Raw genomic sequence first — 27748 nt, 5'->3', positions numbered from 1 at the left:
GCTTTCTCTGTTTAGTGTTTGTGGGACCGTTCTTAGTGGACCCCCGATGCTGCCCATTGAGTGAGGAGTTCCTTGATTGGGGTATTGTTTATTGCTTAGTATTAACCCACCAACACTGTTGTGGCTTACAACTCTACAGAGAGGACATCCCCTTCCTAAATGAATGAACATTTGCGTCTACAAAATAACGGGGAAGAGGAAAATACACTTTGCAAAGCAAATGGGGTAAAAATTATCTCTAGGAAATGCACGGCATAAAATACTCCCCTCTTTTGGATCCCGTAAATCACAATTATTTGTGTTTTGCGTACCTTGCTAAGCTACCTTCTGTGGGGTTTGGTGTTTAAGAGAACACTAAGAGTACAGATAAAAATTCATGGCTCAAATCTCCACCCACTCCGGCACAAGGAACCAAAACAGCCTCTAAAATAACCAGTCACGTAGCCGTTCGTTTTATATCTGTATGCAGGTTTTTATTTTGTCAATTCTCTTCTCCATTTGATGCTTCTTATACAAATAGCACTTACAAAAAAGTGTTTTTAATAGGGAAAAACGAAACAAAACAAAAAAATGTAACTAAACATATCAGGATATGAGATGCTTTTCAGAGCCACAATAGTCAAGGAAATAGAAGGCAAGGATTCTTGACTTAAAAAAACTGTTACAGGAGGAAAGGCAGTAAGGTGTACATGATCCAAATCCCACCAGGTGGGCAAAAGACACAAGACACAAACTCCGAAGGCCAACTGGGTAGTCATCTCTGCCCCCCACCCACCCCCCATTGTGGTTTCTTTCACAAGATACGTTTTTTTTCTAATAGTTTCTAGAACTTCACCGCAGTCCAGTTAAGATTCCCAGGCAAACTCCAGCTCAAACCCTCTTATTCATAAGGCAAAAATAATTTCCATTGCTATAAAGTTAAGAGCACCAATTCCTATTGAAGTCACCTTATGGATGGCAAGAGTGTGGACGCTTCTTTTAAGGCTTAGGATGGGGTCCCTGCTGTTCTCCCTCGGTTAATCAAAAAGCCACCAACCCCTTTTGAAAATCTGGCGAGCCCCGCTCCCTGTAAAGTTAACGCATTGAGCAAATACAAATCTGGATCTTACAAATTCATGGATTTGGGTAGAAAGAGAGCACCATTTCAAGCGAAGTCCCCACGGACTTCAGGGTAAACCCTGGGGGTCTGCTTGGCCTAAGGAAACAGAGATTAAAGCCCCAAGAAGGCATCCCGTCGGACAACTACAAAATAATAATATAATAAATCCACACAAAATGTGCGTGCACAGAAGACTCTTTCGGACTGCCGAAGAGTTAAGCAACGTGTTACAAAGATCGGAGTTGGCCATGCCGAACAACAAACCCTAGTAGGGCGACTAATGTTAGGTTGGCTCGGAGGGCAGGTTGATCTAAGTAAGTCAAGAAAAGACAATTCCTGTTCAACTTTCCGTGTTTAGGGGTTCAGTGGGGCAAAGTGCAAGGTGATGTTTGGGTACCATCCTGGGGACACCCTCACGTAGCTTGTCGAGAAAGGAGATGAGATGAGATAAGATTTGGGAAGCTGCTGAGAAGCCCAAGCCAGAAATGGCTGGATTGACTCGAGTTTTACAATTGGTGGGGGGGAGAGAAGGGGGTAGTGAGATGTGAAGACAACAAATTGCAGTTCAGGTCAACAGGTAGAACGATGTAGCAGACAGGTATTGTGCAAATGATGCTAGTTTAAGGAACAGAGATAGTTGGTGATGGAGGATTCCCCTGAAAAGTTTGTGGACATGCAACCTGGCTTCACCTCTGCTTGATCTCCTCCTCCTGTTACCTTCCCACCCCCTCAATATCTCATCTTTCATACCTCCCCCCAAATCTACCAAGATATTTCAGTGGGGTGTACTTGGGAGGAAAACCAAGAGAGATCGACAGGTCCCCGTTCTGCAGCGTGTGTCATGGAAGTTCTCGCTCAACTGGAGACCTCTCTCCAAACCAGTTGTATCTGGTGGGGAAAACCGCCCTCCGTCATGGATGAACGGTGAAGAGAAATAGGAGATGTTTGAGATGGTTCTCCCCAGCCGAGGCAAAAGGGAGGGGAGAGAAATGACGCGCGGACATATTAACGTGCAACTCAACGCCTTCATCTGATGCATCCATCCGTAAAGCAACGGCTTCAAGGTAAGCCCTGGCCTGCTCTAACGAAATGCTAAGACCCCAAATTATTATGAGAAGGTATAAAAGAGGGGGGGAAAGGGGGACATTTGGTAACGGATGCCCGTTTCAGGGAGAAAAGGAAAGGAACCATAAGACAACATCGATGGCTTCTCGGCACGAGTCGGGGGAGATACTCAAGAGATGCTTTTGGGGGCAAGAAGAAACGAGGAATTCGCTCGGATCGTCGAGGATGAGATGAACGCACGAAGGAGGTCCAGTTGGATTCCATCCAGGAAAAAAAGCAGCTCGTTTGGTCTGTGAGCATAAGTCCTGCTTTGGTAGCTCACCTTAAGAGTCACATCGTGACTTCTTCCTCTACCCCATTCTCTCGTCCCCTGGAATGATGACAAGATACGCTAAGCAGCTTCTTCTCTACCTTCGCCAGAGAATGGGGATGAGTAACTTAAAAAGCCAAGGAAGAGAACTCTTCATTCCTACTTACAGAAGATACCCTAAACTCCCATCTGGAAGGCCCAGTTGGAACAAGAGAGTTACGGGCGCCCACCTACCCCGGGACAGAAGGCGAGGCGCTGAAGACACCGAACCCCGCGAGGTTTTCCAGAGCGGGGCTTTTGCTGAGCTCAATATTAGCTCTTCCTGAAGACCTTCCTTCTCAGATGGAGACCTAACAGATGGGTGGGGCATATTTTCCGATTCCAATGAGGACAAGTGTATTTCTTTCCGATCCAGGAGGACCAACGGAGAGATTCGTTCAACCCCCGCCACCCAACTTTTATCTTCTCTCTTCCTCTCCCCCTACAAACAGTCCGTAAGGTGAGAGCAGGGCATTTTCTGCAGACAAACGATGTTTTTGTTTTGTTTTGTTTTTTCTTCCAGTTTTAAATGAACTCACATAATAAAGGAGAAAAGCCAACTTAAAACAACAAACAACAACAACATGGCAGACCAAAGGTGGCAGCAGGCCAGTCTGGAAAGATAATAATCCCTCTCTTTTGAAAAAAAGACACACCAGAACATACCAAAAGGAAATTCCTGCAGGAAGTTGGCAACCGGAAAAAGGAAGTGGGGGAAGAGAGGAAGCGTAGAGCGAAGGGAAGGAGACTAAAGTGCGCTTAATACTCCCAGAGGGTGGAGGGCTCAATGGCGTCGGCAGAGGCTTTGAGGACCCCAGCGTGGTCGCCCTTCAGGTATTTGTTGTTGACTTTGATGGCCACTTTGTTAAAGTCGCAGAACTCGAAGAAGAAGTCCACGGGAGAATCGCTGCTGCTGGTGATGGACGCCTCGTTTCCCACCATCCAGTATTTCCCAGTGGAATCTGAAAAGGAGAAGAGGAAGAGGGAAGGTGAGCCGATTCATTGGAGGCACCTCCAGCACGGCCACGGGATGTCAGCCGCAAAGGATCAGGACCATCTGTGTGGTTGTCGCATGGAAGATTTATTCAACCCTACTGTTGTGGCCTGGAGGAAGCGTGGGAGTCAGGGCCAACATCCAGGCAACCTGAGAGCTCCGAGGGGGAAGGAGGAATGGAGCTGGCAGACAGAGAGAGTGAGAGAGCCTGGGCCATCCATCAGCCCCTCAGATGGAGAGTCAACAAGTCTGGAGGTGGCTGATGAAGAAGAGGAGGAAGAGCTGGCTCCAGTGCCTGACGCGCAAATGCACAGAAGGCAGAGGAGAGGAGAGTAGTGGAAATCTATGGCCTGAACCTTGGGACAGAAGAGCCACTGCTGCTAGCAAAGCCCCACCCTAGCTCTGGGGATAAAAGGCAGGGGATGGAGATGAATAGATGTGGCAAACAACTATTCATCTTCCAGCCAGATGGACTTGTTAGCCAGTGTTGAGAGAGAAACTTTTTGTCGGGGCTGCCGACACTCCTAATTAAAGCAATCTTTGAATTCACTTCAGAGGTTTTGTCATGTTTGGGGATCTGGGTCAGAACACCTACACACAAGGACCTGGTCAACTAAAGTTCAACAAAATTGGCACCAAATGAGGGTCAAGGGAATTCAAGTAGAGGTTTTGGATCGTTTGTGGCACCGTAAGGATTCTAGACTGATGGCTTGCTTAACTCCGCCTCCAGCTCTGCATGATCTTCTCCTACAGTCTCCAAGAGACTCCTTCCCCAAACTATCCGAGCGTCTGTGTCAAGGATCGTTCAACCCGACTTAACGCAAACTTCCTACTTTCAATCTCAACACCTCCAGGACAGGATGTGGAAGACCCCAGCCTTCTCTTGACTTCAGTGCCCATAATCCTCCATGCCGGTGTGCGGCTAAGAATTCTGGGAGTTGACAACAGACTTCAGTATCGTCAACTGATTGGGGAAGACTGACCGATGCCCTACGGAGAGTCTGCCTTGCGGCCAGGGGAAGTCCTTACCTTTGATATTGTAGGCACCATCGTTAAACTCCAGCTGAAAGATATCGTAAGAAGACCGGTTGCAATCTAGGGTGCCTGTCATCTTCCGACAGCCGATGAAGCCATGTTCTCCACGGAAAACAATAATGGGTCGGTTGATCAACTTCATGAGGAATTGCTCTGTCTCACCTACCATTGGAGAATGGAGGCATTATTTATCAGAAAACAAACTTTCTTCCCACCCTCCAGATTAGTTCCAATCACCCCAACTCAGGATGGCCACGTTTTTAACCAGTGGCTGCTCCCGCCGTGAAAGAACCTCCTGAGAGGCAGAGGCAAAGGAAGCACTTACTGGCTGTTTCGACCGTAGCAGCGAGTTGCCCATTCTTCTTGGCAGTGACGTATTTGCCGTTGGCGGCTTTCAGAGTGATACGCCGGTCACACCACTCAATGTCGAAGTAACAGTTGGCATTCCTGTTGGAGCAAAGGAGGGTTGGGATGTGTCAACTCATCAAATGTTTCAATGGTCTTTTTAGAATTGCCAACAGAAAGGGAGGGAGGAGCAGTGCAGCAGCTTGCAAACCTAAAGTGCATTCCATAAATGTTTACAAAGATAGTAACTAGGTGACCGAAGTTTCTACTGCAAAAAAATTCTAACTGGAGAGCATGATTGATGACTCTTGGCTAGGGATGTGTCCCATTGGAGAATATGAATTACGATACACCCGGAGGTGGGGGAGAACCAGGGTCAAGGTTGACAATGAATGATATGTCTCAGAGTTGGCTACACCCAGGCAGCGCTGGGCATGTTTACTCCTAATAAATCCTTTTGAAGTTCTGGAAATTTGGCTCGAGACTCATGATTTAATTGGGGTGACTACCGGAGCCCTGACAAGAAGGGCCTTTCCTGCCGTAGCACCAAGGAGACGGGGAGGACCAGAAGAAGAACATTCCCCAACCCTTGTCAGGACCACAAAGCCACCAAGAATGGTTTGGGCACCCCTGGAGTTGATGGTGGCAGCTTTCCCCCAATTTCTCCACACGCTTCTGGAAAAAAAAAGACAGTTTTCTTCTGCTATGGCCTCTGGAGAGCATGATCCACCCATCTCTACAAGCTGACTGGCCAATGAGTTGAGTCGTTTCCAGCCCTCGGTCATTTTTTTTCTAGGTTTGTTTGTTTTCTTACGCACTGAGCAAATAAATGTTTGTGGCCCAGCACAGTATACACAAAACATTCCAAATTGGAAACAAGATTGTTTATAGACATTCTGGATGGGTTTGGAGCTTGACGCCCGTAGGTCATCAAATTCAGAAAACTTCCAGAACAGTCAAAGCAAGCTACTTTGGACTCAGGTGCTATTTGATTCTTTGTTTTTGCACAAGTGCTGTTTAAGTTCGCTGTGTTTGAAGTGTTCTCTCTTGGGAGCAGATAGCATTTCTGTGCATGTACAGACACACTCCAATCTATCTCAGCCCCATTCCCCACAGGACCAGCGGCTGGTCTCTTCATGCTAAACGACGGGTTATTTCAAACCACTTGGTTGAATAAACTAGAACAGTGGGTTTCCTACCAACGTGTTCCCCTGCCCCCCGCAAAAAAACAATTTAAGGGCTTAGTGCAAAGCAAGAACTCAAACTCATGTCCCATTCGCACACATTTCTTAGCCAACTTGGGGTAACTGGAACTCACTTAGTTGAGGCAGTGGACTGTACCCCACCGTTGGAGGTCAGAGTCCAGTATTTCCCAGTACAAGTCCTGAAGGTGCACTTCTTGGTCTCTTTGCTGACTTCCATCTGGAAGGTTTCTTGGTCAGCCTCTTCATCTTGGTTGGCTGAGAGATCGATTCCTAGAAGAAGAGACACAGATGGCCGAGGGAGTCAAGGCCAGCCCTTGTAGGGAGTCGGCTACACCCAGGAAGTGCCGGCATGTTTACTCCTAATCTTCTTTAAGTTTTGGAAGTTTGACTCATGATTTAAATGGGGTTAACTGCCAGAATCCTGACACATATCTTACAAAGAGAAGTTGAGAAATGCTGCTTTAAGCTAATGCAAACTTGATACTATAGAGGATTAAGGTGACGGGATTGAAAAACCCATGGCTGGTTGGGGGATTGTGGGAGTTGAAGTCCACAAGTTGCCACAGTTAGACACCCCTGGCTTGGACTCTTCTCAAAGCTAACACATCTAACACCACCGAATTCTGGAAGTCAAAATCCACGTATCTTAGAAAACTGAGAAACACTGCTTTAAGCTAATGCAGACTTGATATTGTAGAAGAGGAATAGGGTGATGGGGATTGAAAAACCCATGGTTGGTTGGGCAATTCTGGGAGTTGAAGTCCCCAAGTCTTAAAAGTTGCCACAGTTGGACACCCCGTCAAAGACCCTGCCCACCCCCAGGGAGGAATCTAAGAGAAAATGCTTCATGGGCAGTTGCTTCCTGCTGCTGCTTCCTTAAAAATTCATGCAGACCAACACCAACTGCTCACATGCTTGGCAAGTCCCACTCTTGAAATTCCTCAGAGTTCAGATTTGCATCCTCAGCATTTCTGTCTCAGCTCCAATGAGCACACACACAAAAAACCCTCCGGGGGAGAGACAGCCAGCTAAAGAAACAATGACAAAATGGCAGGATCCCCGTGGAGGAAAGAGAAAGAAAGAGGTGGTACGGCATGCTAAGGCCCCACGCTCCTGAGATGGAGAAGAGCCAAACAAGCGGCAAGACAGAATCCAGACGTTCCCCAGGAAGGCAACCAAGGAGCCTCCAGTGATTACGCGCCATTAACAAAGGCAACCCAAGCACCACATGGACTCTAGAACAACTCAACCCCAAAGTCTTACTTGAGGCACCAATGACCAGCCTCTAATGGTCTTTATTGTCTTTGGTGATACATAGAATTCCATTTTTTTTCCAGATTGATCACAATTTAAAAAGCTTCCTCCAATGCTGGAGACAAACTGGCCTCCTCTTCCAATGTCATCCCTCATGACAACCCTTTGAAGGACGTTGGGTTAGAAGGTTGACTTGATCTTCCCTCATCAACAAGCTCTATGGTTCACAGTGGACTTCAGCCAAGTCTTCCTGGTCCCAAATCCAACAATCTTAACCCCTTATAGCACATAGTCTGCCTTTAAAAGGGAAGTGGATAGAGCCCTAGAAGAGAGTTGGCCAACTTTGGCCATCTTTTAAGACCTGTGGACTTCAACTCCCAGAATTCTAGGAGTCCACAGGTCTTCAAGTTGCCAAGGTCAGACACCTCTGCCAGAAGTTATGGGATCTTCACCCCTGGAAGCTTTCAAGGAGAGACCGGACTGCCATCTGTCAGAAACTGGTGGAGGGTCTCTTGCTTGGGTGGTGAGTTGGACTAGATGACCTACAAGGTCCCTCCCATCTCTGTCAATGTGTATCAGACTCTACTACAAGCCAATTCTTCACTGGCAGTTTCAGTGTTTCATCTTCTGAAGACTTTTAAAGAGTTTCATGGCCTCGGAGACCCTTCAATTTCGTTGCCTTCCTGTCCATTTGCTCTTAAGTGCAGACAGGAAACCAGCCTTTTCTCTCTTACAAAAATAAACCTATCTTACCGGCAGCGAAAAAGCATCATCGACTCCATAAAATGTCTGACTTGCAAAATGAGAGCAAGGAAGGAAACTGGGCGGGTGGCTGGAGGGTGGGGGGTGGATGTGGGGTGATTGACCCCATCCATTCTGCTACCCAAGCAAAAACAAAAATGGAGAAACAGACCAGAAAAGCTGCACAAACCCCTTCCTGGATTTGTGACCGCAGTCGGGATCAGGACTTTTGCAAAGCAAGGCGGTTATTAAGCAAGCCGCGCCTGATTTTTATGACCCTTTTTGGGGGGTGGGTGTGGGGGGCAGGGTCGTTTAAGCGAATCGGGCTGTGGTTATGCAGATCTGGTTTTTTTCCCCCCTTGCTTGTTTGCTTGCTGCACGTGGTCTGGGAAGGCTGACTCTGGGATTCTGCAATCGTCCGAAAGATAACTGGGTTAGATAGATGCAGAGTTGGAAGTCACCCGGTTGTAGGCCAACGGTTTGGATCACGTGATGGGGAGGTTGCAATGGTCGTAAGTGTGAAAAACGGTCGCGAGTCGCTCTTAACCAACTTAACAGTAACGAGAAAAATCTTTTAACTGTAAGAACGATTCGTCAACGCAACTTGCCTCTAGAAGTTGTTGTTGGTCCATCACTGGAGCTTTTCAAGAAATTGGACAGCCGTTGGTCCAGAATGCTTGAGCAGAAGGTTAGAGAAGAAGACCTCCAAGGTCCCTTCCAACTGTTATTCTATTGTAAAACCATTTTTGAACCATCCCTCAGAATTAGAATGGAATAATAATAATAACAGGGTTGGAAGGGAACTTGGAGGTCATCTAGTCCAAGCAAGAGACCCTACACCATTTCTGACAGGTGGCAGTCCAGTCTCTTCTTCAAAGCCTCCAGGGATGAAGCTCCCACAACTTCTGAAGGCAACTTCTGTTCCATGGGTTGATTGTTCTCACCGTCAGAAAGTTTCTCCTTATTTCTAGGTTGAATCTCTCCTTGATAAGTTTCCATCCATTATTCCTTGTCTGGCCTTCAGGTGCCTTGGAAAATAGCTTGACCCCCTTCCTCCTCTCTGGGGCAGCCCCTCAAATACTGGTTGCAAAGACCCATGTGATTATGAGGGCATTCGGATGGTCATAAACATGAGAGGGCTGTCGTATATTCGAACTTCCATTAAACCAATTATTGTAAGTTATTATTGAGCAGCGATGGTGCAGTGGTTAGAGTGGAGTACTGCAGGCTCCTTCTGCTGCCTGCCAGCTGACTGCAATTTGGCAGTTTGAATCTCACCAGGCTCCAGGTTGTCTCAGGCTTCTGTCCTTACAAGGGGTGTGTGTGTAAAATGGGGACCCAGATGGTTGGGGGCAAGAGGCTGACTCTATAAACAGCTGTAAAGCCCCATGAAGCTGTATATAAGTCTAAAGGCCTTTGCTATTGTATAGCCCAGCAGTGGGCACTCATCCTTGGCACAAGCCCTGCCTCTGGCACCCCTCGGCGAAGCACGGCTACTGCTGTCAGAGCAGAAAATTCTGAATTGTGGCCAAAGAACCAGCTACACCTATTTCTATGGAAACTGCATACACGGAGTGAGTGTGCACACAGCATCGCAGAACAGGATGACAGGGACTTAAACCCACACTATTTATACAACGGCAGCTGGATTTAGCTAAAGGCTGAGTGTGTTTGTCAACTACACACACCCTCCAACTGCCAGAGTGTTGCCCAGGCATCTCAGCCCTCCGGGCACCCACACACCCACCCACCCACCCACCCACCCACACACACACCCTGGATTGAGATTTTACCTGTCCAGAGCGCCGTAACCCCACTCATACCTGCACTTTTGGTATACTTGTGGCTTTGCGCTACAACCACGCAAGAGTGAAATTCCGCCTTCCGTTCCAAACTTGGTTTTAAAGAGGTAGTAAGGTTTTAGGGTTTTAAAACCTTTAAAAAAACTCCTTGAAAAGCTTGGTTTTAAAGGGTTTTTAAGGTTTTATATCCTTAAAAACCCTTTGCTATAGTAGTGGAATGCAATTATTTACCGGTGGGATTACCCCCTGAGAACGGAGCTGGAGACGGTATCCTGCGATCCCAAATAAAGAACGATCAATCGGTAGGAAAATGGAGTGGGGAATTTTCCTGCAGACTTTCTTTGGGGATTTTCCCAGGGTCTCTGGTCCTCGGGATTTAAAATTATGAGTTTGGTGGTCCCTGAGGTCCAAAAAGTTGGCGACCCCTGGACTAGATGACCTCCGAGGTCCCTTCCCACTCAACTATTCCGTTAGGATTCTGCAGTTGTCCCCTTTATGAAATCCAGAGGTGGCCAAGCCCACGTCTCCTCTTCCAGCTCAGACATTGAGGAAGGCAAGAACGGAGCTGCGAGCCGAGGGCAGCTCCTAACTTTGCCCATCTACAGTTTGGAAGCCAGAGAAACTTTTGACAACCTGCCACACGGAAATGCCAACTTCGGAGCCTGTCCTTCCGACGCTTCCCGTTGCTGCAAAGGCCACAGAATAAAGGCTTTGGATGAAATCTTTTGGGGAAACAGCAACTTCTGGCTGTAACCCCAGGCATGTTGACTGGATGAAGGGCATGTGCCCAGCTGTAGGGGCTGGAATCCTTACACGGCAGCACAATGTGGTTTCTTTGGCTCTGCCGAGACATGAGGCTGTGGCGAACCCAGCTGAGTAGCACCGACTGGCAGCTCCGAGCACAGAGCCCCAGAGGGAGCAAGGACAGCAGCTCTGCCCTCCTCTCTCCGTTCAACCCCACGGGGCATTTCTTGGGGTCATCGAAAGCCGAACAAAGGCCGCAGAGAGAGCGGCAATATTGATATTATTTATGCCGGAGGCAGCAGTCCGCTTTAGATCAAGGCGGCCTCAAGGAACATGGCTACCCCTTGGGGAGGGTGCAAAAAGGACCACAGAAACACGCCGGGGCGGAAAGGCAGTGAAAATAAGTCTCCAATGTGCTGGAAAAGCCGCTGCAAGGATCATTCGAAGGTCTTGAGTTTCTGGGCCACGTGATTGGTCCCCAAATGTTGGATGCAGCCTCCAGCATTGCCGAACTGCCATTGTTTTTAAGTGACTGGAAAATCTGCAACGGAGCGGGAATGGCCTCCTTGGGACTTGCCTTTCGTTCGTTGAATTTGGATTTAAAATTGGATGCTCGCCTCGCCTTGCAGCCGCACGCTGTTTTCTAGCTGGGCACTCAGCATCGAGACGACCATTCTCCAAATGAGGTTGCAAGTGCCACGCCCTTCTTTTTTTCCACGATATTCTCCCCACCCCCCACAAAATAGGATCCTGAATTGAACCCCCTCCTCTGTAAAACAGGCAGGAATCGTAAAGTATCTCCCCTTGTTTAAAAATCCACCCATTCAGGCATCAGGAAAGAATTCAGAGCAAGAAGAACAGGGTGTTTTACTTTCTAATCTCTCATCATTCCTGCTCTCTTGACTAAATAGACCCCCCAAAAAACCCCTTCTTCCCCCCAAAAATCAAGGGACTGCTTGTTCAGCACATCCTGCAGGTGCACCTCCCTCCCTCTCTACCCCCAATTTGCAAAACCTGCCCCAAGAGAACTGCCTTCCCATCAAAGCAACACAATCCGGCAGCCCTCCCTGGGGGAGGGAACACGAAGGGCGTTGGAGGAGTCACATCTGGCAGGTGAAAGGAAGCAACTTTCCCCCCAAGAATCTCGGCCTTTCCAAGGCTCGCAAAGCTGCTATTTCACGCCCCTCTCCTGGGCCAGAAGAAAAGGAGGATCGCCGAGCTGAAAAATGTCGGACCGAGGCTAGGACGCAAAAACTCGGGTTCTGTCCCTTCTTGCCAAATTTTGTTAAGGCTCGCCCTGCCAACTAGGTCTCACCCTTTCGGAGTCTCTGGAGAGACTGACACGGAGGCTGGTGCCAACTCCGGCCAGCTGCACACTCCTGCGGATAATGAGTCCATTCACAGTGCTTTTTCCCAGGTTCACGGCAGAGAGAGAGAGAGAAAAAAGAAAATGAACCGGACTTCGGTCCAGAGCCAAGCGAACACCTGTTGCTCTCTGGGACCTAATGGGTGGTGGGAACAGCCCAGATGCAAAGGTGGGGATTTCCAAATCATTTCATTTTGTTTTGTTTTGTTTTTAGAGAGGGTGGGTAGGTTTTCCAGCTCTGTCCTTCCTTCCCTACGCATCAATTAAAGGGCAAAGAGAGATTTTCCATATTAGTCTCTGGCCAGGGTAACCAGAACAGATGCTCTCCGATCACCGGGGATGGTAACAAGATTTTTTTTAAAGGAGGGATCTCTTGATCCTCTTGAACCTTTGCAGCCTTTTGGGCTTCGAACCTCTTCTCCTTTCCTCCAGAGACAGCTCTGCCGCGGCTGCAAGAACAGGGGTTCACTTCTCAGCCAGGATGCTTTGCCGGGGTTCTGACCCAGGCTCTGTCAAACGGAATTAATATCAAACTGGTTTTAAAAGCAAAACCTATTTTATTGCAACACTGGGATCTTCTGTCCAGAGGCCAGGAAAGTTGTAGCCCAAATCTAGAGGTCGATTTGGCAAAACCAAGCAGTACGTGGGCAGCAAAGGTGACAAACAAGCGAGTATTGGAGCAGACAACACTAGACGTGGCACCGGAAGGCAAAATCACGAAATTGCACCTCACTTCTTTGGGCCCTGTCATGCGGGGGGAAGAATTCACTGGAGAAAACGATTATCTTTGGACGACAAAAGGAAACCAGGCCATCAGAGAAACATGTTGGATGGATACCGTCAAAAACTGACACCAGCCAGAGCTTAGGAAAAGCTCAAAACAGCTGTCCAAGATTGCAAACGTGCTTGTAAGGGACATTTTCAATTCTCAACTCTTGGTTTTGGGGAGATTCCTCCCCGTTTCCACTTTCTTGTTTGACACAGGAGATGACTTTTCTCTTGCCTCCCATCCTCCAGAATCTCAGGGTGAATGGGCTGCCAGTGAACGAGCGAGCTAGAGCTAACCTACCTCATGACCAAAAACAAAAAACAAACCGTGGGTGTTCAGCGAAAGGCATGTGTGCAAAAAAAACACCCAAGTTTGAAAACAACAAGGACCAGAATGCTGCTTCTTCCAACGCATCTCCTTCTCCGTTCCCGACTCAACCTAACTTTGCAAACCGGGATATTTATTCCCAAGGCTGCAACTGGGCATTGAAAGAAAGAAAGAAAGAAAGAAAGAAAGAAAGAAAGAAAGAAAGAAAGAAAGAAAGAAAGAAAGAAAGAAAGAAAGAAAGAAAGAAAGAAAGAAAGAAAGAAAGAAAGAAAGAAAGAAGCAATTTCCTTGAGTTGGATGGAGAACTCTCTGGCTGGCCCTCCGTAGGAGGCTAAGCAATTGTCCACTTTGGGGAGGGGATGACTGGTGGCCTCTGAGCCTGGTGGTTTTCTTGCAGATGTTTCGTTATTAAAACTGGAAAGCGCTGATGATGTTCCTTAGTTGGGTCGTGAAACGTCTGCAAGAAAACGACCAAGCTCAGAGGGCACCAAGGAGAAGTGGAAGGAAGGAAGGAAGGAAGGAAGGAAGGAAGGAAGGAAGGAAGGAAGGAAGGAGGGATCAATTATGATATTGGGCAGTTGGGTCATGAAATGTCTGCAAGGAAACCACCAAGCTCAGAGGGCACCAAGGAGAAGTGGAAGGAAGGAAGGAAGGAAGGAAGGAAGGAAGGAAGGAAGGAAGGAGGGATCACTTATGATATTACAGGTACTTCGGTCATGAAACGTCTGCAAGAAAACGACCAAGCTTAGAGACCACCAAACAGCCCACAGTCCTCCTCCTCTTCCTCCTCAAGCCCCTCTTCCTCCTAGCATGGATGATGTTCCCTAGTTGGGTCACAAAACATTTTTGCAAGGAAACCACCAACCTCAGAGGGCACCAAAGACCCCCATAGTTCCACCCTGAGCTGCGAACGTTCTCTCACCTCTGCATAATGCAATGGCCTTCAAGGGGGGAGACTCTCAATCCAAAGGACCCTTCCCCCCCTTAGAAGCAACCCCCCCGGTGCCTCCCCCCCCCATTTCTAAATGACCCACCAGCTGCTTACTATTAGTCTTGACTCATGAGCCAGACCTGGCAAATTGGACAAAGATTTCTTAGGAGGGCGAGAGAGACACCCAGATCCCCTCTTCCCTACCCCCACAGGGGCTGTCCACGAACATGTTTTCAAAGGCTCTTCCTCTCTCATTCGAGTCCAATTAAAGTGGAGGGGGCTTACTCCACAGACCTTGGCCACTTGCCAACCCTCCCTCCACCCCAATTACTAATGAGGAGAGGCAAGGGGCAACGCAACCCTGTTCTCGCCCTAACAAAGACCTCTCGACCACCCCGTTGGCAAACCCTGCGCCATTTTTGTGCGTTGGCTGGAGCGCGGGACCTCAAACGTGCACCGTGTACATCCCTTAGGCGAGGGGGGATGTCTTTTGAGACCCCATTCTTCCACATGGTTACCCTTTCCATCCCCAATCCTGGGCTGAATTAAAAACTCTACCCAAGAGATCCATCCCAGCCAGACCCCCAAAGTTCCTGAAAATTAAAAGTTTTTGCATTATTCGATACTTCTGCACAAAGAGAGAAAAACCTCCCTGAGTAATTTAACGCAGCTGAGCGTAGGATGTAACGTTCAAACGTTTTTAAAAAAAAAAACAACTTCCATGTTGTCCCCATTATGGACAACCACACAGAACAAAAGGAGGGGAGGAGAAATCTTCCTGGGGGAAGGGAGGGGATGGATGGATGGATGGATGGATGGGAGGACTCCACCTCATCCTGCCCCAAATTTTGTATTTTTAAAACGTGCACGCCTGTGGCTACATGGCATTTGTAGATACAGCTAATTCTCCACATACAACAGTTCATTTAAAGTTGCAACAGCGGTGGGAAAAAAGGGATGTAATGTCCGTTTTTCACACTTACAACCATTGCAGTACTTATGGCATACAAAGAGAACAAAATATCCACGTATAAAAGCGAAATACCACTCAGGCATCATCACAAAATCTCCAGAACCGTAAAGCCTACAAACTTGTAATTTTGCGCGTATCTTCCTCTTGGCTTCTAGGGGCTCACCAAGAAAGGATTTTTCAAAATGACCATCAGAGCGTTTAGAGTATTTCCTATATTATTATTATTATTATTAACGCGCTCTGATGCTAAGGAGTTCCACTCCCACTCCCCACCTGAAAAGAAATTTCTTCCAAATGCCAAACACAAGCAGAGGAGAGGAGTTTCAGTTTCAGAGCACCAAGCAGCTTTAGTACAGAACAGTTGAGCTAAGCCACGCCCAAGCTCCTTGCTGGCTCCTTCTTGCTCACACAGCAAATACTGCTTCAGTTTCCAAACAGCCCTCAACACTCTCACACACTGACAGGACGCTAGCCAGATGAATACCGATGGATGCAGGTAGGCAGAGGCACAATTTCCCCCCCTTTATTTTCCTCCCACAAAAACTAAGCCTGATCACATAGTTTCGTAGTGAAGCACGGATGTAGAGCTAGTATATAAATAATCTAAAAAATAAATAAATTCAGAGGCTTGGCAACTGGCATGTACTTATGACGGTTGCAGTATTCCAGCATTACATAATCCCCTTTTTGGGACCACCTGACAAGCAAAATCAAGGGGGAAACCAGATTCACTTAACAACCTTGTTACTAACTTAATCACCTTAAGTGATTTGCTTAACAACCGTGGCAAGGAAAGTGATAAAATGGGACAAAACTTTTATTTAACAAATGTTTTACTTAGCAGCAAAATTTTTGGCCTCCGTTGTGGTCCTAAATCAAGCACTGCCCAATAGTCTATTCCAAATCCCAGGTTTGATTTTAACCCAGAATTAATTCAGTTAACTAAATGATTGGTGACAATAAAATAAAACCAACTCCAACTGTGCGATGCGAAGAATGCCCAATACTGTCCGCTAGATTTGTCTCTAATTAATACTGGGAACTGACTTTTTTTTTGCTTTTCCTTTTTATGGTGGAGAAAAGGAGGAGACTGCAGCCAGAGAAATGAATTTCCCATCTGCTGCCCAAGAGACTTTACCACAACTGTTAATACCTACAACTACCCATAAGGAGAACCGGATGAAAATCATGGTCCCGTTTTTTTGGGTGGAGGAGGAAAGAGCTCCAACTACAAAGCGCTGCTCAATAATTACTACAGGAACAGAAGAAGAACAGGAACCATTTCTGCAATTTATTCCTCCCTCCAACTGGAGAAGGAAAGCCCAGGAGGTCTCATCCTTCCCCTTCTTTTCAGAAAAATATGCTGCAAATTCAAAAAGATGATAAATTCTTTCCCGCTGGATGTCTGCAGATGTGTTGGAACTATGGTTCTCAGAATCGTTGGCAGGGGTGGGATTCTACCAGTTTGGACCAGTTCGGTAGAACTGGTTGTTACGATTTTGCACTGTTTGGAGAACCGGCAAATCGTTCACCTAGCTGGCCCCGCCCCTCTCTGCCTGCCCCTCCCCTTCCCATCCAGTCAGTCCTTATCACGCATGCATGACATCGTAAGCATGCACGACATCGCTGACTGCATTCTCCCCCACCCAGTCACTCCTTTCAGTATTTCTTTTTCCTCCCGACGATCAGCTGTGCCGACGATCAGCTGTGCCGACGATCAGCTGTGCCGACGATCAGCTGTGCCGACGATCAGCCCCCTCACTGTCTTATTGCTTCCTCTGGGGAAGCTTCCCTGAGGCCCAGGAGGCAAAAAGGGGCACGGGGGGGGTTTGCTACAAAAAAGAAGCCACGCCCACCCAGTCACATGACCACGCCCACCTAGCCACGCCCACAGAATCATTAGTAAAAATATTTGTATCCCACCCCTGATCCTTGACCAAAATGGACATCTCTGGTGGCTGCAAGAAATCTGATTTTCGATTTTTCTTCTGGGAGATCAACAGGGTGGAGCTGTTCACCAGGGAGATGTTCTGACTGATAGGTAGGTAATCTTCGACTTACGACCTTAATAGAGCTATAATCATAACGGAGCTAGGTAGATGGGATAGGTAGTTCTTGACGTACGATTGTTAGGGAGCTGGGAACTTCTAAGTCACAATGGTCTTAAAATTGAGACACACACCTGAGCCGAGACAATATTTTTCTGTCTGTGTGGTGGTTATTTAAGCAAATGGGACAGTCATTAAAGGAGCACAGCGGCCATTAAGGGAATCAGTACATTCCTACGGGTGTCACTGGTCGGAAACCAGGCAAACACATAATAAATCCTGGTCATGTGACCACGGAATGCGGTGATTGGCCTTAAATGCTGGTTGGGGAATTCTGGGAGTTGAAGTCCACCGGTCTTCCAGTTGCCAAGGATTTGGGTTCAGCTAGTCTAGAGAAAAGAAGAATAAGGGGTGACATGATAGGAGTATTCCAGTATTTGAGGGGCTGCCCCAAAGAAGAGGGAGTCAAGCTATTCTCTAAAACTCTAAGAAGGCAGGACAAGCAACAATGGGAGGAGACTAATCAAGGAGAGGAGCAACCTGGAATTAAGGAGAAACTTCCTAAAAGTGAGGACAATTAACCAGTGGAACAGCTTGTCACTAGAAGTTATGGGTGCTCCAACACTGGAGGTTTTTAAGAAGACCCTGGACAGTCACTTGTCTGAAATAATATAAGTTCTTCTGCTTTATTAATATATATATATATATATATATATATATATATATATATATATATATATATATATATATATATATTTGTTTTCTGAGGTTCTCGCGGGTATTTATATGTGGATCTTTGGTTGTTCGGGTTTTCTCCCGCGTAAGATTCGAAGTATCTAGGCAACGTTTCGATGAAGTCTCATTCATCATCTTCAGGCTTCTGCCTCCGGCTCTGTGCTTCTCAGAGTAATGTGAGATTCACTACCCACTTCAAACCCCTCCGAGCCATACATGAAGCAAACCGACACCCACTATGAAGATGCAACAGGACCACGAACTAGAAGCCAAACAGCAAGATCACAACTCACCAGCTCAAATCCCCCAGCAACTAAGACTAACCTGAGCACAACCAAGCCCCCACCTGAACAGAACACGCCTCCAACCAATCAGAACACGGCTAACCCCCCAACCAATCAGAACACAGCCAAACCCCCTACCAATGAGAACACACCCCCACCCAATCAGAACACAGCCAAGCCCCCACCCAATCAAGTCCCACCCCCACTAGCAGTTAAAAGGAAGAAGCAGCTGCAATCTCACATTACTCTGAGAAGCACAGAGCCGGAGGCAGAAGCCTGAAGATGATGAATGAGACTTCATCGAAACGTTGCCTAGATACTTCGAATCTTACGCGGGAGAAAACCCGAACAACCAAAGATCCATATATATATATATATATATATATATATATGAAATTGAGTAATGAAATTATCATGTATGTTTAAACAATATGGTGATTGGCATTAGAAGAATGTAGTGGAATATTGAATAATGAAATAATGAAGGATTATCATTTAAGACAAATATGTGTATTAACATTAGAATTATATAAGTTTGATGAATGTAAGAATAATTAGTTATTTTTTGTTTGCACTAAAATGTATGATGGTTAGGTGCCACGCTGTTTATGAACTGATGTGTACATGGAGAATAAAATAAATAACTTGGGGGGGGGGGAGGAATTCTCCTGCTTGAAAAGGGGGCTGGACTAGAAGACCTTCAAAGTCCCTTCCAGCTCTATTCTATTCTAAGTTCTCCTTTACCGCACCCTTGTCGTCCTCGGGAGAAATGGTCAGAATTGTCTCCTCTTCCACCCTCATGCCAGAAAACTCCTTCTGCAGCCCCTCAACCCACCGCAAAGCCCAACCCTCCAGGAGATGCCCTCAAGGTGTGGCCAACGGTGAGGGCAGGATGCTCCAAGCCAGGCAGAAAACCTTCTGAGAATAAACCTGCCTTAGACCTCAAAAGCCATCTTCCTTCTACACTTCTTCTCCCAAGCAAACCAAACCTAAACCTCTTTTTCAAAAAAAGGCTCGGAAAATTCCTGTCCTCCCCACTGCTGGGGGGGAAGAAATAAAATAAAAAAAATCTTTCCCCACCAACCCAGAAAGGCAACTGGAAATGGCTTCTCTTGCCGCCAAGGGCTGCTTCTCCGCCCGATGCAACCAGCCGCCCCCTGGCACCCCACATCTGGCTTTCCAGAGGGACAAAAGGATTGAAACAGGAGCCTCTTTCCCTCACTCCCCCTCCCCCCCCCCTAACCTCACAATCCTGCCCCTTGTTCTCCCAACCTCCTCTTCCCTCCCCCCCCACATCTTTTGCAGCAGGACAAATATTTAACATCTGCCAAAAAAGCAAAACAAAACCCAAAAATGCTAAGAATCCAATTGCTATTGGAATGGGGGCTGGTCTCGCTCTCTCTCTCTCTCTCTCTCTCTCTCTCTCTCTGTGTGTGTGTGTGTGTGTTGGAGGGCTGGTTGGCAGGGAGGGGGAAAGCCAGCCCACCCCCCACACGGAGTGGGAGGCACCAACCTGCAGCCGCCATCAAGACAATTACGTGGGCGACGGGTGGGAGATTTTGCAAAATGGGGAGGGTTGTTTTTTTTTTGCAAGGAGCGTTCAGGCTGGTTCAAGGATGAATCACCGCCGGAGAGAAGCCCCCCTCTCTTTCCCCTCCTTTTTCAAGACCCCCACCCCCCAGACAAAATCCATTCGAGCCCAGCTTTAAGTCACAAAACGAAGCTTGCCTGGCGCCCATCCCTTCCAAAGGTGCGCGCCTGCCTCCCCTCCCTTCCGCTGTTGACGTGTCCACCCCTCCCCCTCTTTTCTCCTGCTCCCAATTCCCCCTCCCTCCATCCCCAGTTGCGGGGGGAGGGAGGAGGAGGAGGTGGGGGGAAGGGAAAGGAGCCGTTTCTGGGGAGGCTTTTGAAGAGATGCTCCCAGAAGGAAGGGTGCGGCCACACCCAACGTTGGCGCATCTGCTGTGTGCCCACTTTCTGCCTGCAGTTCAGCCCACCCACCCCGCCTTGTCCTCCCCAATCTGGTTTTATAAAAGTGATGCCATCATCCCCCTCCTCCTCCTCTGCCCAATTCTGAAGGACGCCCCGTTTCGGTCCGAGGGGGCCCCTCCGCCCAGAACCTCTGCAAAAAAAAACATGTCAGAAAGAGTGCCCTTCGCTCCTGCAGCAGCCTGCATGGAAAAAGACCCCTCCCCACGCCTTCCTTTCCATCCCCGTGAACCCAGCGTTGACCAGCTCTGCCCAAAGAGGGGGAGGGGGAGGGCTATATGACGTCAAGGGTCCAATCTAGAAATAGCAGTTCCGCTTAGCAGAGCCCACAAGGGCTTGTGGGGAGCTCCGTGTGGTTTACAGAGCCATTTGTGCAAGCCCTAGTCAAACTTACCTGCGCTGCGCATGCGCGCGCCTCCCAGCTGATTTTTTCGGCCCCTTTGAGGCTTTTTTCAGCCTCCCAGAGGCTCGAGGGAAGCCTCTGCAGCCTTGGGAGGCTGAAAAACCGGGCCCGTTTCGTCACTTCCTGTATTTCCGGAAATACCCAAAGTAACGAAACGGGCCCTTTTTTCGGCCTCCAAAGGCTGCAGAGGCTTCCCTCGAGCCTCTGGGAGGCCAAAAACGGCCTGAAACAGGCCGAAAATCAGCTGGGAGGCGCATAGTGCAGGTAAGGGGATGGCAGGGGGGGATCGCACATGCATGCGCAGGGGGCAGGAGGGGTGGACGCATGGTCTTCTGGGTGCCGGCATGCGAGCGCATGCACGTGAGAGCCCAAACAGATTAGCCACCACTGAACTAGAGGATTGAAGTCTGTCTGGTTAAAAGAGATTTATAGCCTGTCCCCAAACTTAGCCACTTTTAAGACTTGTAGACTTCAACTCCCAGAATTCTCCGGCTAGCTAGACTTTTCCTGGGACCCAGATGTGCAGAGTCTACCTGGGGAATCAGGTGAGGATCTCTCCACTGGAAAGGTGCCCAACCCAGCACTTAAATCGCAGCCTTTAAGCCAGAGGGGTCCCCAAACTTGGCCACTTTAAGACTTGTGGACTTCTCTGGGAGTTGAAATCCACAAGTCTTAAAGTGGCCAAGTTTGGGGACCTCTGCTTTAAAAGCATAAAACTCCCTGTTTTCCCCAACGCGCCGCCTCTGTGGGGTAGGCTGGGCTGAGAGCATGAGACTGGCCAACATCTTCTAGAGGAGGGGTCCCTCATCTTGGCCCATTTAAGATGGGTGGACTTCAACTCCCAGAATTCCCCAGCCAGCAATTCTGGAAATTGGGAGTCCACCCCCGGCTAAAGGGGGAATTCTGGGAGTCGAAGTTCGCCCGTAGATGATGACCTACAGGCAGTGTTTCTCAACCATCTTTAGGATGGGTGGACTTCAACTCCAAGAATGCTGGCTGAGGTAACCTTGAAGTCCAGCCCATGGTGGCTGGGAATGCTGGGGGTTGACGATCATCCATGCCAGCTAAGGAATTTGGGGAGTTTAGTCTACCTATGCCAGATGGGAGATTCTGGGAGTCCACACCTGTTGGGTGGGGGATTCTGGGAGTTGGAGTCCACTCATGCAGGCTGGGGAATTTGGGAGCTGAAGTCCATTCATGCCAGTTGGGAGATTGTGGGAGTTGGAAGTCCACACCTGTTGGGTGGGGGATTCTGGGAGTTGGAGTCCACTTACATAAGGGATTCTGGGAGTTGGAAATCCACACCTGTTGGGTGGGGGATTCTGGGAGTTGTAGTCCACTTACATAAGGGATTCTGGGAGTTGGAAATGCACATTTGCTGGGTGGAGGGTTCTGGGAGTTGAAATCCACCCATTGTGGCGGGGAATTCTGGGGGTTGAAGTCCACCCATGCCAGTTGGGAGCTTCTGGGAGTTCGAAGTCCACGCATACTGGGTGGGGGATTCTGGGAGTTGAAGTCCATCCCTTTTCAAGTGGCCACGGTTGAGAAACACAGTTCTAGAGTCTGTCTGTCGCTCTCTCTCTCTCTCCATTTCTAGTCCAAGACCTTCCCTGCCCCATCACAGGTTGGTAAGCCTACAAATCCTATAGTTTAGGATCCTATCTTCTCCCAATCTCCCCCTGCACTTCCCAGCCAACAACCACCAGCGAAGGCATCGTGCGAAAGGAGCATTTGAGCGGTGCAGAAGGTTATATGCGAATCATGCCAGCTGGCCGCCTGCGCTCCCAAGGAGGGAATTCCCCCCCCAAGTGCCACAGCAGCAGTTTTTTCCAGAGCAGACATTTCGGCTCCGGGACATGCCTCCGAGGTTTGTTATTTTTCCAAACATCCTTCTTCACGCACTCTGTGTATGCACAGGAGCACTCTTGGCCCACGCTTCTGTAGCCTTTTTTTCCCCCCTCGTTCACAGGGGCACCTCAAGACACTGTTTTTTGCTCTGTGGCAGAAGAGAGTCAGGTCTGGCTTCCAAAGTAGGAAATAGCTCCCCCCCAAGAAAACAGATCGGTAGAATAACAGAGTTGGAAGGGACTTTAAAGGTCTTCTAGTCCAACCCCCTTGCTCAAACAGGAAACCCTACACCTACTTCAGTAGGGACCATCAAATTCCACCGCTACCCCTAAATCAACTGCCCCGTGGCAACCCAAGCTAAGAACTGAGCACTTCCTCAACTGAAATTTAGAGAAATAACCCAATTTGAGCAGAACAGGAGGAAACAGGAAGAGCAAATAAAATAACAGAGGTGGAAGGGACTTTTGAGGTCTTCTAGTCCAACCCTCCTAGGCAGGAAACCCTACAGCATTTCAAAGGGTTCTCCAAACTTTTCTTAAAAACTTCCAGTGTTGGAGCATTTACAATTTCTGGAGGCAAGTCGTTCCACTGGCAAATTGTTCTAAAGACGAAGTTTTATTTTCATCTTTACGAGCAGTCTGGGACTTAGAATCATTCGCTTCGCACAAGCTGGCTTTATATAACCAGTATTCACACTTACAACCATTGCAACATCCCCAGAGTCAACTGCCTTCTATTTAGGACGTATCTTAGGGTCATACCATCCCCTTTTGCGACTTTCTGACCGGCGAAGTCAACAGGGGGGAGGTAGATTCACTTAACAACCGGGTGGCTAACTTTATCAACCGCAGCAATCCATTTAACGACGGAGGCAAGGATGGTTGTAAGGTAGGACAAAGCTCACATAATTCCCTAAACAATTGCACCAATTTGCTTAACAACCGTGTGGCAAAAGGGTCACAGAACGGGACAACGCTCTCCGTAACCACCACCTTGTTTCCCAGCGGACATTTTGGGCTGCGTCGTGGTCATAAGTCGAGGACAAGGGCGGCTTGAAGAAATGGGGAGAATTTGTCCAACAGCAGCTTTGATGCATCTCTCTCTCTTTTTTAATGCAGGAATGTCTGGATGAAAAAGTTTGCCTTATAAAATTAGCTGCCTTTTGATCTTTTGTGGAGTCAGCTTTAGGAAAAACGGCTGAGGTTTTCCAGAGCTTTTTTTTAAATAAAATAAAATAAATAAACCCTAAAAAGCATCCGTTGGTTTTTAACAGGCTGCCAGGAAAAAAAAGAAAGCAAGAAAAAAGGAAAAACAATTCCAAAGAGAGATATTTTTTTAAAAAACAAAGTTAAACAGATTGCTGCAGCTTGTCGATCCCAAAGGCAAAACTCCAAACCTTCAAGCTTTTAAAACGCCAAAACTTTTGTTCCCAAAACTTTTGGTTCTGTTTTACCTTCTTCCCCCCGGGAAGAAAAGCTTTTGGCCTTTCTTAAAACGAGGAACATTTTTACATGGAAATCTCATCTCTTCCCTCTTTGATCGAGTTAGAAGGAAGGGGCACAACCAGGGGTGGGTTATATTGGTCCCCAAAGCCAAAGCCCAGCCAGCCCCCTTGCCCAGGCCTCAAGGCTATCCCGGTCTACCCAAAAGAGGGGGAGATGGGGGGGAGGGGGAGAGGAGGAGGAGGAGGAGGGGGGAGCTTGGACAAAGGAGTTGTGCAAATGAAAAGTGTCACTCAGGAGGAAAAGTACAAAGCAGAGACAGAAAGAGAAAGCAGGCGAAGAGCAAAAAGGAAGGGTGGCATGCAGCTGTCATCTTTACTCAAGGCAAAACAGAAGGATCCTCCTCCTCCTCCTCCTCTCCACAAATCCCAACTTCTTTCTAGCATGGATGGTGTTACCTAGTTGGGTCATGAAAGGTCTGTAAGAAAACCACCAAGTCCAGAGAGGAGCAAGGACCCCACAGGCCTCTTTTTCCTCCTCCTGACCCCCTTCCTCGTCTCCTCTCCACAAATCCCAACTTCTTTCTAGCATGGATGGTGTTACCTAGTTGGGTCATGAAAGGTCTGCAAGAAAACCACCAAGTTCAAAGGGCACCAAGGACCCCCACAATTGTTCTCCTCCCCCTCTTCTTCCTCCTCCTCTTCCCTGCGAACCCCACCCGCTTCTAACACTGATGATCTTACCCAATTGGGTCATGAAATGTCTGCAAGAAAACCACCAAGCTCAGAGAGCACCAAGGACCCCACAGTCTTTTTCCTCCTCCTCCTCCTCCTCCTCCTCCCTAAGTCTTTCTTTCTTTCTCTATCTTTTCCCACCCCATCCTCCATCCCTCCTCCTCTCCAATCAGCCTGCAAGATTAGGATTAGGGAATTAGATTGGCCCGTTCCCAGCAGGGAAGGCAGAAAAGCCAGCAGCCCGGTCTGGATTTCACCACCAATGCGCAGCTGAAAGAGGAGGGAGGCGCTTAGAGAGGAAAGCCAGAGGGGGTGATGTGGGGGGCGGGGAAGGGCAGGGAACGGCAGAATTGGGAGGGGGGGAGCAAATGGTTAAAGGAGGGGAGGGGAGAAGCAGCTGGCTCATTCCTTCTTGGGGGGGGGGGGAAGGGGGAGGCGCAGCCTCATTCAAAGCTCTTCCCACCCCTTTGCTACTTTTCTGCCCTGTCTCCAAAGCTCAGCCAGCCAGCTCCTTCCTCCTCCTCCTCCTCCTCCTCTTGGTAGGGCAGATGCGCGGAAAGAGGGGCTTTGCAGGAAGATGCACAAGGGGGCTGGGAGATGAGGGGGCTGCTGCTCCATCCATTCTCAGCCCCCTACACACACACACACAGACACACACACGCCTGTTGTTCCCGGCCGTCTTCCCAAACCGGATACCGGGTCTCCACCATTTTGAGAAGGGAGACAAAGGATTCCCCTTGGAACCAGGTCCCGGTGGCCCCCCCCCGGCCCCCCCAACTCACACCACAAGGCCATTCCTCCCTCCCCTTGCGCCCCCCCCCAGCCCAGGGAGAGCAGGAAGAAAGCCGGGGAGCTGGGAAGAGAAGAAGGGGAGAAACTCCTCTCTTCTCTTCCTCTCGTCCGCAGACTTCGCTGGGGAACCCCAAACAAAAGCCCACCTTTCTCCAATCCTGTGGGGGGTCCAGGGTTGATTCTGAGCCCCCTCCAGAAAAACGGGGCCTCGGAGACCATCAGGGGGGCTTCTGGGTTACACACACACACACACACCCCAAAGAGGAGCAAGCCAGCCTCGCCCACAAGCCCCTCCAAAGACTTTTTATTCTCAGTCTGTTATCACCCAAACAGGCCCCCTTTCCCAAACTCTCTGCACCCCCCCGCCGCCGCCAGCATCTTGTTCTGGGGGATTCCAGCCAGCCCCACCCTGGGGGGGGGGGAAGAGAGAAAGGGGTCCATCACCACCAACAGCCAGGACCCTCCCTCCAATACAAGATTGGCCTCCAGTAGGAGGAAGCGGCCCAGCCCAGAGGTTCCTGCAGCCCCCCTCTCCCCACTGGAAGATTGGGGAGGGGGTGGTGGTGGGGAACAAAGACCCCAAGAAACTCCACTCCTCTCCTCCGCCCTGTGCAGCCCAAGAGACCCCCCATTCTTCATCCAGGCTAGCCAGGAGCCCCCTCCTCAGCCGGGCTATCCTCTATCTTGAGGGGAGACCTTCCCCCCCAGCCCCCGGGCTCCTGGCTCCTCGGCCTTAATGGGTGGAGACCTCCCTCCTCTTCTCCCCTCGTGTGAGCCGGGAGCCCCTCCCCAGCCGAGCTCCCCCTTCTGCTTTGATGAAGAAGACGGTCTCCCGTCCTCTCCTCCCCGGGCGGCCAAGAGACCCCTCCCCAGCCTCTCCTCCCGGGTGGAGACCTTCCTCCCCTTCTCTCCCCTCGCCAGAAGACCCCCCACTCCCTGGACAGGCCAAGAGACCCCCTCCCCAGCCGGCCCGCCCTCTGCTTTGATGGATGGAGATGTCCCCCCCCCTCCTCTCCTCTGGGCCAGAAGCCCCCTCCCCAGCCGGGCCCTCCCCTCCTACCTTGGAGGCTAGAGACCTTCCCCTCCTCTCCTCCCCGGGCGGGCCAAGAGACCCCCTCCCCAGCCGAGCCCCCTCTGCTTTGATGGATGGAGATGTCCCCCCCCTCCTCTCCTCCCCTGTGGGCCAGAAGCCCCCCCTCCTCCTCCCCAGCCGAGTCCTCCCCTCCCCTGCCGGGTGGAGACCTCCCCCTCCTCCTCTCCCCTCGCCAGGAGCGCCCCCCGCCCTCCCCGCGCTCCCCTGCCTACCTTGGCGGGTGGAGACGTTGCGGTCGTTGGCGGCGCGCAGCACCACCTGCGGGCAGCTCTGCTCCAGGAGGAAAAGCTCGTCCTTGCCCACCTTGCTGGCTTTGCCGGCCTTGAGGGTGCCGCTGGGTCCCGAGGGGGCCAGGTAGCGGCCCTGCCCGTCGCGGAAGGCCACCTTGCCGGCGCGGAACTCGAGCGTGAACTCGGCGGCGGGCTCGGCGCGCTCCACCAGCTGCCCGTCGTGGCGCAGGAGCCGGTGGTCGCGCGTCTGGAGCCGGTAGCGGCCCTCGTGGAAGAGGAGCGTGATGAGGGCGTCCACGCCCCAGGGCACGTCGCGGGCCACGGCCAGCTCCTCGCCGCCGGCGCCCAGCTGGGCGTAGCGCTTGCGGCTCAGGCTGAAGAGGTGGAGCTGCGGGTGGAGCGCCAGGTGGACGCGCCACTTCTCGGCGCCCGAGACGGCCTGCGCGAAGCAGGAGAGCCGGTCCTCGGTGCCGCCGAAGAAGCGGCGGTGAGGCTCGGACTGCAGCGACCAGCGCCCGTCGTCGTGGGCCAGGATGAGGAAGCGGCAGTCGGCCGAGGGCGCCTCGCTCTCGCAGCTCACCTGCCCGTCTTTGTCGGCCGCCAGGTAGCGGCCCAGGTGGCTGCGCAGGAAGACCACGCTGGAGTCGTCGCCGTTCTGCTCCAGCGTCCAGATCTGCTTCTTCTTCAGGCTGGGCGCCGAGGCGTTGAGCTTGAAGCCGAAGGCCTCGGCCGTCAGGTACCGGTTGCCGCAGTTGATCAGGCCGAACTGGATGGGCAGCGAGTCCGACGACGGCGAGGAGGGGGTCCCGTTGGCCGTCATGGCTGGGCGGAGGTGGTGGGCGGCGGGCGGGCTGGGCTCGCTTCTCTCTCTCCTTTCCCTCCTCTCTTCCTTCCCTTCTGTCCTCCCTCCTCCTCTCTTTCCTTCTCCCTTTCTTCTCTCTCTTCCTTGCCTTCCTTCTCGCCTTCTCTCCCCGACGGCTCCTTTGTTCGGCTGCTGCGGCTGCGGCGGCGGAGGAGGAGGAGGAGGAAGGACCGCGCTGCCGGACTCGACGGACGGACTGGGCTGGCTCAGCTCCCCGCGCTCCGCAAAGCCGGGCTGCAGCGAGCGAGAGAGGTGGGTGATGTCAGGCAGACCCGGCTTTAAGGCGGGG

General features: G+C 50.1%; 1 protein-coding gene across 1 annotated transcript; it reads right to left on the bottom strand.

The window, feature by feature from the left end:
• Positions 1–451: 451 nt before the first annotated feature.
• Positions 452–27738, bottom strand: FSCN1 (fascin actin-bundling protein 1). The gene is made up of 5 exons (XM_026704339.2): positions 26580–27738; positions 6206–6362; positions 4868–4989; positions 4537–4704; positions 452–3475 (listed from the first exon to the last, which is right to left on the bottom strand). The coding sequence occupies exons 1-5, from the start codon at positions 27415–27417 to the stop codon at positions 3273–3275; spliced, it is 1488 nt and encodes a 495-aa protein (XP_026560124.1). The 5' UTR covers positions 27418–27738; the 3' UTR covers positions 452–3272.
• Between the last annotated feature and the right edge of the window lie 10 nt (positions 27739–27748).

This window comes from Pseudonaja textilis, chromosome 14 (assembly GCF_049901715.1).
Source record: "Pseudonaja textilis isolate UNSWEBS1 chromosome 14, rPseTex1.2, whole genome shotgun sequence".
NCBI lineage: Eukaryota > Metazoa > Chordata > Lepidosauria > Squamata > Elapidae > Pseudonaja > Pseudonaja textilis.
This window is presented reverse-complemented; position numbering and strand designations above follow the sequence as displayed.